The following is a 17,892-nucleotide window of genomic DNA, read 5'->3' on the forward strand; positions in this document are numbered from 1 at the left end:
CATCGATTCTGTGCCAAATTTACTTTAAAAAGAAAAAATCACTTAGCTTTTAAACTGCACTTGGTTTAAATTCATCCAAATACATTCTTTATATGTAAGCCACCAGCATGAGTAATTAGATTTTGTAGATCAGATGTGATTCTCACCTATAAAACATATTTTATATATTCATAAATCTGATCTTAGGTATCAATCCAAAATAGTAACAGCCTTCACAGGAATCATCCAGAAGAGATTAAATAAGAGTCTGGCTACAGACCTGGACAGTGATTTTGATACCTAAGTGAGCATAAGAGTTTCTACTGAGTTCATAGAACTAAGGAATGAAAAACATTTTATTCATAATCAAACTGCAATAAATGTATTTTGTAGTATCTCACTAAAATTCTTCATTAAAAAGAGAATCAGGAACATTTTTAGGAAATATATAGGAACATTTCATTTATTAGAGATATAAAAAGTGGAAAAAAAACTTTTGAGAGTTTTAAAACTAGAAGTATGTAGCAACAGTGTTTTTTAAAACACACATAATTACACTAGGACATTTGAAACTTTTTTATACACAAGTGATTTATCAAAAGATAATGATCATTAAATGAAAATTAATATAATGCTTTGTGTTTACATGCTCTAGGGAGAGATTGTACTTAGAAATGTATTTTTCTTATTGCATTAGATGAATTTAATACAAATAATTGCTCAGTGAAAATACAACCCCAGATTTCATGATAATATTTTTTATTTATTAATAAGAATTGTGTCTGAATAGACTCATTTGCCCATTATAAACCAATAAAGGGTAATACCTTTTGTATCACCAACGCCATATATCTGTGTTACTAGTGCCATCACTAACATTGTGCGACACCTTAGCCACAGATGTATATTCATATGATCTTGTGCTGTTATACTCAGTCCAACATCTTCAACATAAGAGTCCTAATAATTTCCAAAAGTAAGAGAAGTGTTACTTTCTGAATCAACTGCTTTATTACATACAAAGCAACAGGACAGCATCAGTCTAAAATAAATCAAATTAATACAAATTTATTACAAATAATAACATAATTATAACCAGAAATTTATTTGAAGGGTAGATATATATTTTTCTAATAACAGAAGGCCATTTAACTTTTAATCTATAGGAAAAAAAGAATTGTAACAAATGAAATTAAACCAATTTTTATGGGAGAGTCCATAAATATATCCATATACTGTATCTGTCATGGAGAATGATTCTATCAGTTTGGACTTTATTCCTCTCAGACAGGAACATTACACAAAACCCTAAGGCACATAAAAGTCTAATTGTAGGGCAGGATCAATATCAAGTTCTGGTACCTCAGTAATGATTAGAAGGAAATTTTTTATTTCTGGTTTCTCGTTTTTAGTGTTTCTGGTGATTAGAAACAAATATTAATGTAATATAGTACTGGAAGTGTTTGGGAGAATTCGCAGCTGAACTCCCTGTGCCATCTTCACATATTATAAACAGTCTATTACTAAACTTTGACGGTCGATGTTCTAAAGATGTGTTCCAACAAACAATAAATGGACACTGTTCCACCTGTGTTTTACTTATACAAAAAGTCATCATGAATGACTTGCATCGATGCAAATGAGGAAAAAAAAAATAGCCAAAATTCAGTTACTGGTACAGGGCAGTCCTAAGAAAATGTAGGAGCAAGTGCAGAAAGACAGATTCAGACCATGATACGCAACACAGACAGAAAATAACTGCACTACATGCAAGAAAGTCCAGTCTCGTTACGCGTGTTACAGAATCTGGTCTCAATGCTCAATTGCTCTGTCCATGTGAGTCAGTTTGACTTACTGTGCGCTCGAGAGTGAGTGTGTGGTGTATTACTGATAGGTTCTGTACATTGGCTTTCCAAAGTGTAGGCCAGTATCCCTATGTGTTAGACAACAAAAGTCAACTCAAATCTTGCTAAATTTGAAACACAGCAATGATGTGAACTGGTCAGTCTCGCTCTTTGAAAGAGGATACTCTGAAGTAGGTTTTCAATCAAAAAAGTTAAATACCTTAACTGAATAACAGAAGAATTTCACCAGATAGCTGTTTTTTCCACTATCTGTTTGGGGTTTTTTTTAAAAAAAATGAGATTTCCAGTGCTGCCATTTGAGAGTATACAAATAAAAACTGTAATTCCTAACCACATACAAATTAAAATTATGATTATAGACATATTGAATATACTATAGGCAAGCTGGTACTGAAGCATGTCATACATCATCTTCTCCCCAGGTTAATGGTAACCATGTAATACAGATGACTGTTATGTTCTAGTATTCTGAAAGTCGCTCAACACTTAACACAAGACTTCATATACTAAGAAACAATAATTTAAAATAAATATCCACACATACCAAACACTCCCTTTCATCCTTTTCTTCTTGAAAATGTGTCATTTCCATCCTAAAAATTTTTGCATCTTGGAGAAGTCGAATTGCAGAGAAAGCCAAAGCAACACTGTGATACAGAACAATATTATTAAAAAATACGAATTATGGTTGCCATTTTATGCTTTTATTATAATAGACATCTCTGATGTAGTCAGAAATGAAGTATCAGCAGTTATCAATTTTTGCTTCAGTAGAACAAAAAAATTGCACTCAGACTATATTCTGAATTTGTGGGCACTGCAGTATGAAAGTGAGCAAACATCAGTGAGAACTTTTGCCAATAATAGACAGAACCTGATAATAATGGATAAACCAAGATATATCATGTTCCGTTGGAACAATAAAAACAGAATAATATATACTAACACTATAACTTTCAGCTTCACATATCTGTCTTCAGGGATGGGCTTTTCGAAATTAGAAGATGTAAAAATACTGGAAATGACAAAATATATCAAAAGAGTTCTGTATTTCATCCACAACTAAGACAGGTAAGAAAACACCTTCCTCCTTGAAGACTGTCCAGGCTATATGTTAATCCTTCTGTTAAATCCACATGAGCAAATAATGTCCCAGAAGGGGAAGAGGATCTTGGGGCAGGAGTTAGCTGGGCTCATTGAAAGAGCTTTAAACTAAATTTGAAGGGGGAAGGGGGCAAAACACCAGCCCATCTGAAGTGCATGTAAACCAATGCACACAGCATGGGTAACAAACAGGAGGAGCTTGAAGCCATGATGAAACAGGAAAATTATGATGTTGTGGCTATTACAGAAACATGGTGGGATGTCTCCCATGACTGGAGTGTGCCAATTGATGGCTACAAGCTCTTTAGAAGGGATAGACAAGGGAGGAGAGGCGGTGGGGTAGCACTGTATGTTAGGGACTGTTATGATTGCCTTGAATACAAGTGCAGTGAAGACAGGGTGGAGTGTCTTTGTGTTAGAATCAGGGGGAAGGCCAACAGGGCAGATGTCATAGTGGGAGTCTACTACAGGCCACCCACCCAGGACAGAGAGGTGGATGAAATATTCTATAGGCACTTGGGTGAAATCTCACGATCGCTTGCCCTTGTTCTTGTGGGGGACTTCAACTTCCCAGACATCTGCTGGAAACACAACACAGCAGAGCAGGACCAGTCCCGGATATTCCTGGAATGTGTGGCAGATAACTTCCTGACACAGCTGGTGAGAGAACCGACCAGAGAAGATGCCCTGCTAGATCTCCTCCTTGTGAACAGAGAAGGACTGGTGGATGATGTGGTGGTTGGAGGACGACTAGGGCACAGCGATCATGAAATAGTAGAGTTCTCTATTCTTAGAGAGACCAGGAAAGGGCTAAGCAGGACTGACATCCTGGACTTCCAAAGGGCTGACTTTGACTTGTTTAGGCACCAGCTTGACAGGATCCCTTGGGAGATGGTCCTGAAGGGTATAGGGGTCCAGGAAGGCTGGGCACTCTTTAAGAAGGAAGTCTTAATGCCACAGGAGCAGGCAGTCCCCAGGTGCTCTAAGAGGAGCAGGTGGCAGAGAAGACCACCCTGGCTGAACAGGGAGCTTTGGCTGCAACTCAGGGAGAAAAGGAGAGTTTACAGCCTTTGGAGGAAGGGGCTAGCCACTCACAGTGATTACAAAGATGCTGTGAGGCTATGCAGGGCAGAAATCAGGAGGTCCAAAGCCCAGCTGGAAATTAATCTGGCTTCAGCAGTCAAAGATAACAAGAAATGTTTCTATAAGTATGTCAATAGCAAAAGAAAGACCAGGGAGAGTCTCCATCCCCTGCTAGATGCTGAAGGAAACTTGGTAGCAAGTGATGAGGGGAAGGCTGAGGTACTTAATGCCTTCTTTGCCTCAGTCTTTAATAACAGGACTATTTGTACTGAGGGAATCCAGCCCCTCATCCAGATGATAGAGACTGGGAGAACGACCCCCCCGCAATCCAGGAGAGAGTCAGTGACCTGCTGCATCACATAGACACACAAAAGTCTATGGGACCGGATGGGATACACCCAAGAGTGCTGAAGGAGCTGGCTGGGGTGCTCGCCAAGCCACTTTCCATCATTTACCAGCAGTCCTGGCTGACCGGGGAGGTCCCGACAGATTGGAAATTGGCCAATGTGATGCCCATCTATAAGAAGGGTTGGAAGGATGATCCAGGAAATTACAGGCCTGTCAGCTTGACTTCGGTACCCGGGAAGCTGATGGAGCAGCTCATCCTGAGTACCATCTTACAACACATGCGGGACAACCAGGGGATCAGGCCCAGTCAGCATGGGTTTATGAAAGGCAGGTCCTGCTTGACAAACCTGATCTCCTTCTACGACAGAGTGACCTGCTTATTGAATGAGGGAAAGGCTGTGGATGTTGTTTACCTTGACTTTAGCAAGGCCTTTGATACCATTTCCCACAGCATTCTCCTGGCAAAACTAGCTGCTCGTGGCTTGGATGATCGCACGCTTTGCTGGGTAAAAAACTGGCTGGATGGCCGGGCCCAAAGAGTTGTGGTGAATGGAGTTAAATCCGGTTGGAGGCTGGTCACAAGTGGTGTCCCCCAGGGCTCGGTTTTGGGGCCACTCCTGTTTAACATCTTTATTGATGATCTAGACGAGGGGATCGAGTGCACCCTCAGTAAGTTTGCAGATGACACCAAGTTGGGTGGGAGTGTTGATCTGCTTGAGGGTAGGGAGGCTCTGCAGAGAGACCTGGACAGGCTGGAGCGATGGGCTAAGGCCAACTGTATGAGGTTCAATAAGGCCAAATGCCGGGTGCTGCACTTTGGCCACAACAACCCCCAGCAGCGCTACAGGCTTGGGGAGGAGTGGCTGGAGAGCTGCCAGTCAGAGAGGGACCTGGGGGTGTTGATTGACAGCTGGCTGAACATGAGCCAGCAGTGTGCCCAGGTGGCCAAGAAGGCCAATGGCATCCTGGCCTGTATCAGAAATAGCGTGGCCAGCAGGGACAGGGAAGTGATCTTACCCCTGTACTTGTCACTGGTGAGGCCACACCTCGATTACTGTGTTCAGTTTTGGGCCCCTCACTACAAAAAGGACATTGAATTACTCGAGCGTGTCCAGAAAAGGACAACGAAGGTGGTGAAGGGTCTGGAGCACATGTCGTACGAGGAGCGGCTGAGGGAACTGGGGTTGTTTAGTCTGGAGAAGAGGAGGCTGAGGGGAGACCTCATCGCCCTCTACAACTACCTGAAAGGAGGTTGCAGAGAGCTGGGGATGAGCCTCTTTAACCAATTAACAAGCGATAGGACAAGAGGTAATGGCCTCAAGTTGCACCAGGGAAGGTTTAGACTGGATGTCAGGAAGTATTTCTTTACAGAACAGGTTATTAGGCAGTGGAATGGATTGCCCAGGGAGGTGGTAGAGTCCCCATCCCTGGAGGTGTTTAAGAGTAGGGTTGACATAGCGCTGAGGGATATGGTGTAGATGGGAACTGGCAGTGCTAGGTTAATGGTTGGACTAGATGATCTTCAAGGTCCTTTCCAACCTAGTTGATTCTGTGATTCTGTGATTCTGTAAAAATACTCATGGGATCTTGGTAAATGCCATCAACCAAAAATTGAGCCGGGTGCCATCCTGACAAAACTTCGTCAGTAAGCAATCACATGGCACTGAGTCTACTGCCCTCCACCCCCAAACATAAATCTTTCTGGAGTTCACTCCAAACAACAGCTAGAAAGATACAGACACTATTAGGACTGGTGCAGCACTCAACCCCACATTTCAAAAAATTGTGAATTCGGATCACAAGATATTGTCAGGTTTCTTAAAATATTAACTACTAGGTTTTTTTCCTTTTTATGCTGTCTTTTTAAAGCTTTCAAATACAGTGTTGAATTTTCATGACATCTATAAAAATGTGTATCTGTAACAGCAGACTTTGTGAATACAATTATTTTCATGAAGACACTTGCAAAACCAACATAAAGAGATCTTTTTCACAACAGGATTTGTTGCTCAAAGAACACGCTACTCAGAATATTCTGAGAACTGCCAAAATCTATGCCTCATGGTATTAGTTTTCCATCTCTAATGGTATATTTTCCCCTACATTTGTAAATCTTGACTTTCCTACCTCTCCTCTAAAACATCTTTGGCGTTGTTTTTTTTTTTTTATAATTCTAGAGTCTGCCCACTGAAACATGTTTTCCTAATGATGCAGAAGTACTTAAGGATATCCTTAGATCACCTCTTAAAAGATTTGTTAAAAATGTATAACCAAAATTCTCATCTATGATGTCTTTTTACATAGAGAGATTCTCTTTACATAGAGACTGGCTGCTATCAAGTGAAAGAAAAAAATAATTTATGAACACCTCAAGACCTTTTTACTCTGCCAGACCACTGTAAAGAGCTTTTATTGTAGGAGAGATTCAGGCTCTGTGTGAATTTACCGCTTCTGAGAAGTTCTAGACTAATTGTAAAGGCAAAATTCTTGATTCATGCACAAACAAGTCAGAACAAGAGCTGCACTACTCTGAAATTGCTCACATTATTCTGCCAACATGTATCTAACCACAGGATGGATAACCTCCAGAGATAAGAGGGTAGTTAAAGTCTTCCTGTCATTCTGATTCTATCCTGCTTCCTGGTTTTGTGATGCAGACCTGGATGGATTACACCAATTCAGCACAAATAGACCCCAAAGTAACAATGAAAACCAAAACTGTTAATATATTGCCTTTCAGCTCTCAGAATTCAATCCTTATGAATCTCCATCACCCCTTTATCTCAGTTTTATTCAACAAAATGAAACCAGAATAAATCAATGTTGAATTTGATGATAACCTTCTCTCTAACAATGGAAAAGACGAAACAGAATTTGCTTATAAAAGCAAAACAGACAGTAAGGATAATGCTGTGAAATATCCCGACTGATTTTCTTTCTTTTTATTAAGAAGAGTTTTCCCCTGAAACCAGGCATCAAAGTTAAAATTACAGCAAAACCTGACATTTTTCAAAACATTGTTTGAAATGCTATGGCTAACATTTCTCAAAAAAGTTGGAGGAGGTGCAGCACCCAAGAGTATACAGGCTTTTAAGAAATATTAACCTAACTTCCTGAGCACCACTGCCTCCAGATAACCGCTTTGTCAACATGTAGAAGTTCTGAAAATGAGGCCATTTTTATCTACATGCATATAAATTTCATGAGTAAAATGTAGACCACAAGCCCAAAGCTTCATATATATATTGTTTTAAGCAGTAATATATTCACATAAGTAGACAAGCACATATTTGGGTAATTAGAAAGCTCACATATTTAGGGGGCACCATGTAAGTATTCTCCTTGAGATCGATGGAGTTAGTCCTATACATAAACTTACCCTGAGGCATAAATTTTTTGCAAGACAGAAGCTGTAATGTAGAAGCTTCCCTTGATGAAATTTTTGTGACCCTCTTCTGCTGTCAACAAGAGTGATGTGTCTATATATTTCCCTTGACAAAATACACATCCTTTTATCAGCTGAATCAGAAAGTGACAAGATGATCAAAATAGGAAAGTACAGCTGACTATAACAATTTCACCACTAAGTCATTTCGCCAAAGGAAAAAAATGATGAATTTCTGTAATATCATGCAAAGTTTGATTTCTAGGCTGGCAGGCAGGAAACATTCAGCTGTCTGAAGGAATGTTTCATTTGTATCTCAGGCAGATATATCAGCAGTTTCCATGGATGGCAGTGCAATAAACTTGTAAAACAGGTTAAAGAAACCCATACCCTTGCTTTGTTGGTGTTTTTTTTTTTTCCTGCTATCTGACCACTGTCAATATATAAGACCCATTAAACACCCATCAAAAATTTGAGAGTCCCAAAAAATGATCCATGAAATGCTTGACATCCATTGGAACCCTTGATACTCTAAAAAAGTTTCTTCAATCTGAGACAAGTTACAAGCCAAGAGAGAAACTACACTCCAGGATATAACTACATGTCAAAAAGAAAGGTCCTGCACTGAAAATGGCTTGCATACTGGACCAGTTTAGGAAAGTGAGAAACTTTGGGTCAGAACTCTATTAATACAGGTTTTACCAAGCCTTGTATCATGCCAAACCAGGTTTATACATGGGTTATTTCATAAGTCTGTGTCACGGTCCTTAGTTACTAACATGATAATTCTATAAAATCCACATGGCACTCAAAAGCATGATAAGGTCACTGTCAAGTGTTTTGTTGTTTTCTCTTTGACAAATTTATGGTAAATTAGTCTAATTCAAAAGGCACTGAAATAGATTAATATTTCATGATCAGAAATGTCCACAAATAGCTTACAAATTTTACTTCATGTCTTCAGTAATGACATTACTACTAAATTAGTTCTAATATCTGAACGTTTGGGAAACTTCTATCTTTGAAAATAACATAAACAAAACCCAGGTGAGAGACCATGCTGCAGTACTCTTGTTTTAAGTTCAGTAGTCCATACAGCACTGTGAAGCTCCTGTCCTTGTTAATTTTATTTTTTTATTGATGTACCATAGCAGCTAAAAGGGAATTGTGCTATTTAAAGGCTATCTGATTTGGAGGTTTGTTTATTCACCTAAGACTGCTGGGAGAAGTAAGATACTTTGCTTTTAACATAGAAGAAAACATTTATTTTTTGTTAATTGGGTAAAAAGGAAAAAAACCCAAACATTCAGACTGGTTTATCTGTTGGCCTGCTGAATCACCTATCACTTCATCAGTAAGAGTGTTACAGCAATCTTCACCAGTGTTCCAGCAACAAAAAAATGTTAATTTTGCTTTTTACATGGTGCTTACTATAACGTAAGATTTACTGTAATAATTTTGGTGTGTTTAGTTAGATTAGACCTAATGAAAGTTACAAATACTGATTACATTCTACCTAATCTCAATATAGTCTGGCAAGTGACAGTGCTACACCTCTATATGCTGCATCTCTAGTTAGCAATTTGTACCCTCAAAGATTTTTCAACCTAATAAAAAATTAGATAAAAAGAGCTTGACACTAATAAAAATGAGTATTGTTAAACTATTAGCCTTATTATACAAATTAATTTAAAATTACAGGTAAATTGTAATTTCATGAAGTTCTCCAAAAGAAATCAGAACCTCAAAAAAATCACAGAATTTTGAAATTATAATTTGGAGAAAATATCTGGCAGATCATGTAGATACAACAGTATTTTACACACTATCACTAACAATATAATCAATGCCTGCTAAAACCTATTTTAATATGTTAAAGGTTACATCAATGCATTTAAATCACATTAATTAAAAAATATAATTTTCACATTTTAATTTAACACTAGTAAGTACATCAAGAGGAAATGTTCTTTTAAGACAGCGACACAGGGCATTCTAGAACAAAGTAGAATTCAGCAGTTGAGAGATAACATTAGTGCTCTGCTGTACACTTTAAAATTATAAAAACCACATGACCTAACATATCCAGACTTTAACAAAAACAGCGAACGTTGCAGCTTTTTCTTTGTTTTAGTATAACACTGTATCACAAAAACATCTTACAGAGAAATCATAGGCCAATAACTGATGATCTTTTAAAAACTGAAATAAAGCAATAATAAGAAGTTAAAGGCTGGTGTAACTTATATTTGTAGATATACTAGTGGGGTTGTTATGGCTGGTTACTAACATATAGAATATTAATGTAGACATAAAGGATTCAAAGAAAAAATTGGTGATTTTTTTTTTTAATCATCTGTAGTCAAGGCTGTGCAATGTAACATTGTTCATAACATTACATACCTTAAAGCTGCTTGATGCCTTTGCTGAAAAATAGCAGCGAGCTGAAGTTTGGCTTCAATAAGAGCCTCTAAATCTTCAGCAGAGCACCGAGATATCTCCCCATCATATTTGTCCTGTATATTCTGCACAAGATGGCTAAGACTTTCTTCAGCTTCTGTCAGTAAAATCCCCTAGAGAAGAACACAGCATTGTACAATTTCAAAAAAATAATGAAAAAAAGAAAAATTTTCTTTTAAAGTATTTATTCTGTTATAGCCTACTATCACTGCACCCTAAAACAAATCAGCTTGAATACAATATGCCTTTTCTATAAATAGCAGGGGGGTTAATTTTGCTTTTTTCAGGTTTACAGACTCAATGTGCTGAAAGTAGCAACATCTTAACCGTGCCTGTACTACTGCAATTTATGCTTAACTACATATTTTAAGGCTTAGCAATATTTCTCAATATTTTTTCATTCTTATCTTTATCTTATAGTTATACTTGATAATTTTACACTATACTACTTACTATGCTTAGTAATTTTAAACAATAAAAACAATATTAAAATATGACATTAAAGATGTTGCAAGAAGTATTACATTCTTTTCTATCTATACTTTGACAGATCCTTGAGTGCATATGTATCCTGAAAGTTCAACTGTAATTTACAGTCTTTCTGACAAAAAAAGCTGTAAGATGCTGTGAAAACCAAATATAAAAGAAAGTCAATTTTCATATGAAATCTCAGTCATGGAGCTTTCAGCAGAATTCAAAAATAATTCAAAGGTTTGTACCATCCGATATCTTTTTTTGACTAGTTTCCTCAATGAAGTCAGAGCTCTACTTTAAAAAAAAACAGAAGAATAGAACAGTTAAAGAAAAATCAGAAGGTTGAGACATATCTTATGGCTCTTAAATGAGCCCCATTCAAATTAATTTAATATTTTTATTTTAGTTATTTTTCAAGATGCTATTTTCAAGTTATTTTCAAACTTTACTAACACTTCCAAGTTTCTAGTGTATGGCATATACCAATTGCCATACAAAATGGTCCTACATTTCTCCAGATATAGTTTGTGCATTACTTTGTTTGTAACAATGGCCAAAAGTAGATACTTCCACAGTGGAAGACCCCTCTGAAAGAAGAATATGTCAGCCCTCAATTTTGGTCTTTTTGTGATGTGAAACTGCTAAGCATGAAGTTTACAATTAAACAAAACAAAAAAAGCCTAAAACCAAACAGAAATACCCCCTCCAAACAAAGAAGCTAATAAGCTCTGATATGTTTTCTCCAAAATAAAGTATCAGAAAGAGGAACATGAAAAAATTGAGACATTTCACATATGGTAGAGAATGGTTTTCCATTTATTTGTAGAGCATACTGCCCCACGAAAGAGTCTCTGACATGTTCTACAGGCACCACCCTCTGAAAGGGATGATTTTATCCTTGAAATCCCATTCAGTCTTTATCCTTGTTGCTGAAACAGTCATACTGAAATATTGTGGCAATATTTCCCATGTAGACCATCTGAAAAACTGCATGAAACCACCAAGACTTCATGTATGGCTAGCAAGATTACAATCAGATTAGAAACAGAAATTTCTAGTCTCCTTATTCATGGCATCCTCCCATTATAATTTCTGTTACATTGAAAGCACTAGCAATGTTTTTGGAACAATCTGCAATTTCTTAAGCCTCTTTTCCTAAAACCCAAAATTACCTTCAGCATGGCCATATTTAATTCATCTTTACAGTCAACGAGCTGCACCATTGTGCCTCTTTGTTCCTGTTGTCTTGAATTCCTATCAGCATCAACTGTCAAATACATTTCAGATGAAATTTCAGATAACAGACATAGAACCAAAGCATTCTCAGTAATTTGAAGAATATGCCCCTTTTTTCTCTATTTATAACCGGGACTTACAATATCAAAATAAGTGAGGAAGAATGGAACACAGCTCTAATAATATTAGATAGTTAAAAAGCCTTGAAAATTCTTAATATTTATTAATTCAATAATGACTGATTTTTCCAGCAACATTTAATATGAATATTGTTTATAATATGACACGTTAATGCACATGCAGTTAAAAGTGGAAAAACTATGCGTGAAACAAGTTGCAGAAGAAATAAACTGTTGCAGAATAAACTTTTCCACCACTCTTATAATTACCTTTTACATTTGATTCTGTAATTCTCTTTGGCTCCTTCAAGCTGTTGTTATCAACAGAATAGACATGCTTTTCCACTTTTTCAGGTACATTATTTATTGTGGCAGAAAGGCAAATGATGAAATGCATCTTGGCTAAGGTTAATTTATTCATAATTCGTTGGTTGCACAGTGGCACCATTGCTAAAGACAGACTCCAATTAAATATGTCTTCCAGTACCTACAAGAAAGTTAACAATTGGGACTATGAAATTACATATTTTACATTTTTCTTGTTCAAGGCATATTCTGCTTCTATTAATAATTATGTTTTTCAACAATTAACATGAATAATATTAGTAACATGCTCTTAGTCATTATGAGTTGCTGTTTTCCTTTTCAAACTTAATTCACCCCTTAGCAGCACTTGCTAGACTCAGTGATCAGTTTTCCAGTAGAAGGTGCATCTATGAAATAATAGCTATTACTCTGTGTGAGTTCTAGTTTTCTGCGTTGTCTATAGCATTCTTTGAGCTAAGGTGGTCACAAAAAATACGTAGATAAATCTGTAGTTCAGAAATCTCAACTCAGAGGAAAGTCTGTTATTACAATTCACCCTAACTAGAAAGATTAAGCAAGGAAAAAAATTCTTGTATCAGACCATTCTAGCGTATTTCATAGAAACTTTTTGTTATTTGTTATGCCATCCTTGTTTTATCTTGAGTTTAATATTCTCACTTTAGATTAATAAATTTAAAAGCTGAAAGTCTACACAGCTTTGCAAAATCATAAGGAGACCAATAAGAGCCCCATACAGACTGTGAAGTGTTCAAATCAAAAGCTCAAGATAAAGCACAACTTCAAAATAAATCTGAAACTAGTGAGATCAAAAGCTGTCAAGATAGGCATCTCATTTCTGTCTTCTAATAACTGTTGTAGGAGACACACAAGCTTACTGTAAACAAAAAGAGAGAAAAGTAGCAGGAAAAAGTGGGGGTTTTCTACTTTATCAATTTGTTTTTAAGGTACAGCTTCTTTTCCACAATCTGCTAACGTTTATCCCTACTGGCTCAGTGGATCTGTGACAAGGCAAATGAAAGAAAACAATTAAAAATGAAAAACAAAAAAGAATTGATGAACATGTGATTTTAATTAAAATGTGAAATCATTGTTCATTAACTGGTTTACAGATTCACCTTTTTTTTTTTTTTCATTAGAAAAACCCCAATCTGAATTAGGACAAAGCTATGAAGACAGCTCTGACTGACAGAAATTATAAGGCTAGATGACTGACATTCTCAGTATTTTAGCAGGATAAACACCAGGCCCTACATATCATGACAAAACCTGAATGCTAGTAGAATTACCATACTAGTAATTCTACTAGTATGCTTTGCACGGACAAGTCACAGATGTGTACATATTGGGTCTCCCATCTGAAAAACGGTGATAATGGTACTTGCCTCTCCCTTGAGAGGTCAGCCATAAAATTCAAAATTTAGGAAATGGTAAACTTTTGAGAATATTTACTGTTTTTTACTAATAACAAGTATATTTTCTGAACTGAATAATTTCTAACTGATGCCAGAGAAATAAATATTTATGTCTAGCATAAAATTTTTAGCTCTTTCAGATTTTTTTTACCTGTAAATTTGTAACAGTCAAGAGAGATTCTGAGGAGTCAAATTTCTGTAAGGCCTGTAAAATGGACAAAACCAAAAATAAGTAATGTGTTACAATATGAGTATAAAATAAGTGAGTTAGCAGAGCAGTGGACAAGTGTAGTGCATTTCCAGCTTTACTTTGAGGGCTCCAAAAATACCAACAATTACTTGGCTTCTATGGGCTTCACATTTCTGAACCATAACCCAAGACACAAAACTATCCCTACACCTCCTATGCTGTGCACCAGAATTCTTCAATTTGAAGCAAGGGGAGAAAAAGGCATAAACCAACAAAAATCCTTTTCTAAATTATAGGAGCTCTATAGACACCAACCATCAATTGCATTTATGTTGTTTGAATCCCAAACCTAACTCCAGACTTAGCACTTGCCTCCTCTGCTATTCACCAGAGCACAGACCTATGAATGGAACAAAAACAAGAGCTACAAGTCAAGATGAATTTGAGATCTCAGCCCCCTTGAGGGCTCTTAAAACAACTATTTCTTTGCTTATATGTACTTCAGTTTTCTGAACCCTAGCCCTAATTCTAGTCCTTGCTCAAAAACCCTTTACCTTTTCACCAGGAGACAAATCAGACTACTGAGGGGAAGGAAAAGGCAAAGGTAAAGATCATTTCCAGCCTTCATCATAACTGAGACCTCTATACACAACTGTCACTTGGGTTCTATGTGGTTTTTATTAACTCTTCTATTAACTCTATACTCCAGATGTAGCCCTCTATCATCTCTGTCACTCCCTGGAACATGGGTCCTTCTTATTCTGAGAGCTGTGCAAAAGTCCAGCAAGCACTTAGCTTCTACATGTGTCACACCCTAACCAGAGACCTAATGCTGAACCTCCTCTGCTGTTCACCCAGACACTCACCTGTGAACCCAGTTAGAAAAAGACAAATGACAAGTCAACCAGACCTCATCCTAACTCTGTGAGCTCTTCAGACAATATACAAAATAAGGAAAGGACTTAAAGATGCATTTTAACCTGACTAGCATCAGTAAGAAGTAAATGCATTCTACTGCAGCCATGAACAGGGAATCTTTGCGGAATCAACTCCAGTGAGGATGCTGATAACTCTTTACGGGTCAACCTAGTGAGAATGTAATGTAGCTTGTGCTCTAAGAAAATTACAAGATTTCAGTTTCTTATCTTCCCATGCAGTTAGTATGAAAGTGTCATTGGCAAATTAAAAAGGTCACCTTTTTTGATAATTATCTTAATTTTACTTTTCATTAAGTTCATGTATCGTTTAAAACCTAGTACCACTGCAGGTTATTCTAGGATGAGTCTTTGGCCATATTTGTGTTTTCTTAAATGTAAACATTTGACATCCTATCATAAATGTAATTGTATTACATTTATTAATTAGCTTAGAACTGATTTGTTGGCTATTGCCAAAAAAATATACTGCTGCTTTGTGCTTGTTATAGCCATTGTGAGGCTGCAATGTAAGGACAGTCAGGCCATGGGTCAGCTGGAATCTCCCTCTCAGGGTTTGGTGAGGTGGGAGGGGGGAAATTTTGCTTCAGATCAGCTCATTATATTCAATTTGCTTGGCAGTGCCAGCTTCACTGTCTACAACATAGGGTAAGGGAAACAAATGTGAAGTCATGAAGGTGGGTTAGGAATTCCCTTTTCAGAACCAGCCTGTAATTATCACCAGATTAGAAATATCCTATTGCATGTATAGAATGTGGTTGTACAATCAAGTTAAATCCACCCTGCTGTCAAAAGGGATGTGTGTCCCCCCACTAGTCTTCTATCACATGTTCAGTCCAGCTGCCTTGTGCTGGCACACATACTTTGTCATGGGGTGACATCCATCCAAAAGCACCACTCAGATAGGAGAGATCTTGATTACATCTGTCCAGCGATAACTCTAGATTATTTTGGTATGTGCTTGAAAAACAAGGAAAGGATACATAATTGTTATGGAGGAAGCTTGCCTAATAGCTCTGGACCATATCTGCCTGCACAGGTATGCTCATAGGTAAGACAAAGAAGCCCAGGTCAATTGTTAACAGATTCATAACCTTGTAGCACATTAGTGATCAAGGGAAGATCACTACTTGGGTTTAGATATGGAGAAAATCAAAGAGATTGACGTGGGGTGACCTTTGTGTCAAGGCTCTGAGGGCACCAATAGCTCTTACTGCCCAGCATCTCCTGGGGCTCTTCCCACCCTGCCCATGGCCCACAACCCCATGTCAGCCCCCCAGGGCCAGGACCCCCTGCCCCAGCGATGCCATAGCGGGGCTGGTCTCCAGCTCCCCACAGCCCTGCCCTGCCATGGGCCCCCCAAGACAGGCCCACCCGTGGGCCCAGATCCTGGCCTGGCCTTGGCCAGACCCCACTACCCTGTGCAGCCATCCTGGAGCTGTGTCTGAGCCCAGTTCTCCTCACCAGGCCTGATCCTGATCCCCACCTGCAGGCTGATGTCCCAGCACAGCCTCGGCCTGTCCTCGGCCCCACAGAGGTGCCCAAAGCCCTGGGTTGGGGGCTGCCCCAGCTGCCCCTCAGCGACCCTGCTCCTGGCTGGGGCAGTGGGAATTTTGCCATTAATGTGGCAAGAACACTATCCATATTTTTTATGTCTATATATGAAATCACATCTTGTTTTTTCAACAGTATTATCTGCATTAGTCCCTGTATAAAATAGACAGCACATATGTTGCAAATTTATTTTTGTTCCTGTTGTTCAGTGAGAGAAATTAATGTCATTCAATGTCTACTATTTGACCTGCCCATTGAAAGAAATTTAGGAATTTTTTAGGAATGTGTAATAACTTGCAGATGTGGACTATGTGCAGTTTCATGAAGAGAACTGTTATAGATTGATGTTAAACTTCACTGGTGTTTACCTTCATTTCTTCAATTTTTCTGTATCCTGCAGGTATTTTCCATGGAATTCTCTCTCCACAGTTAAGCAAAGACAGTTCATGAAAAGCCTCCGTAAAAAATCCTATATCTGTAAGTACTTTAATCTGTGAAAAAAATAACAGATCGTTTGATTTAAATAATTTTCAATTATTCTTTTTGCTCAAAATAAAATGTATTCAAAGGTAATTTTCAAGTATATTTGGCTACTGGAATAGTACACTGATGGAGAATGTTCTTCAGTGGAAAGAAATCTTTCACATTTTATAGTAAATAAGTGAAACTCAAAGATGGGTCTTTCACTTTTAAAAACAAGAATGAAAAAAACCCAGAAACATATTCTTCAAAACCTTGCTCCTGACAAATGAAAATAACAAGCCATCTGGCTAGAGCTTTGAGAGTCAGTGCAAGATCAGCCCCTTATCGACATTTGTTTCATAGATTTTACTCATCTTAGACTCCTAGTACTCAGCTACTCTCTCTAACCCATATCAGCATCTCCTGAAAATAACTAAATCAAATAATACTTCAACTCTTACTAAAAGTTATATTCCTTTAAAAAAAAAATAAGGGGGGGGGGGGGGGGGGTGGAATTAAAAAAACCTAAAACAAAACCAACAAGCAAACATTAGTAAATGACAAAAGTCTGTTCCCAGAAGTCTGACAATCTGGTTTCACCATGATACTGATATCAAATCCAGAAGTGAATGTTGTGAACAAAAAAATCATTTATGTTTTCCACTTAAGAAAACATTTAAAAGAATGGTGGAACAAGATAAAAAATACCAAGTAAAAAGTTTGGATCTAAGAGGGAAAATCTTATGATCATATCTTTAAGGAGAATGCTTGCTAAATGGAGAGCAGAAAGAAATTATTGAAGTACTTAACAGTCTCTGTAGGACATTAACAGTAAAATTGTGTAAATAATTCTACATTCTACTAAAATTGAGAATATAAATAATTGTATTTAGAAAGTAGTCCCATTGTACAATCTGTTGTGCTAAGAAACAGTAAGCAACAGCTAAACTTTAAAGCAT

At 37.5% G+C, this 17,892-nt stretch overlaps 1 protein-coding gene across 1 annotated transcript in view; it reads right to left on the reverse strand.

Moving 5' to 3' along the window:
• The window catches only part of CFAP54 (cilia and flagella associated protein 54), a 127,163-nt gene that overhangs the window by 24,872 nt on the left and 84,399 nt on the right, over positions 1-17,892 (reverse strand). The window contains exons 48-54 of the mRNA XM_074825411.1: positions 16,840-16,962; positions 13,944-13,997; positions 12,324-12,540; positions 11,871-11,965; positions 10,168-10,337; positions 2,389-2,491; positions 807-939 (exon numbers count right to left, since the gene is read on the reverse strand). Coding sequence (XP_074681512.1) covers positions 807-939; positions 2,389-2,491; positions 10,168-10,337; positions 11,871-11,965; positions 12,324-12,540; positions 13,944-13,997; positions 16,840-16,962 — 895 coding nt within the window. The remainder of the gene's footprint in view (positions 1-806; positions 940-2,388; positions 2,492-10,167; positions 10,338-11,870; positions 11,966-12,323; positions 12,541-13,943; positions 13,998-16,839; positions 16,963-17,892) is intronic.

This window comes from Strix aluco, chromosome 5 (genome assembly GCF_031877795.1).
Source record: "Strix aluco isolate bStrAlu1 chromosome 5, bStrAlu1.hap1, whole genome shotgun sequence".
In the NCBI taxonomy this organism is placed as follows: domain Eukaryota; kingdom Metazoa; phylum Chordata; class Aves; order Strigiformes; family Strigidae; genus Strix; species Strix aluco.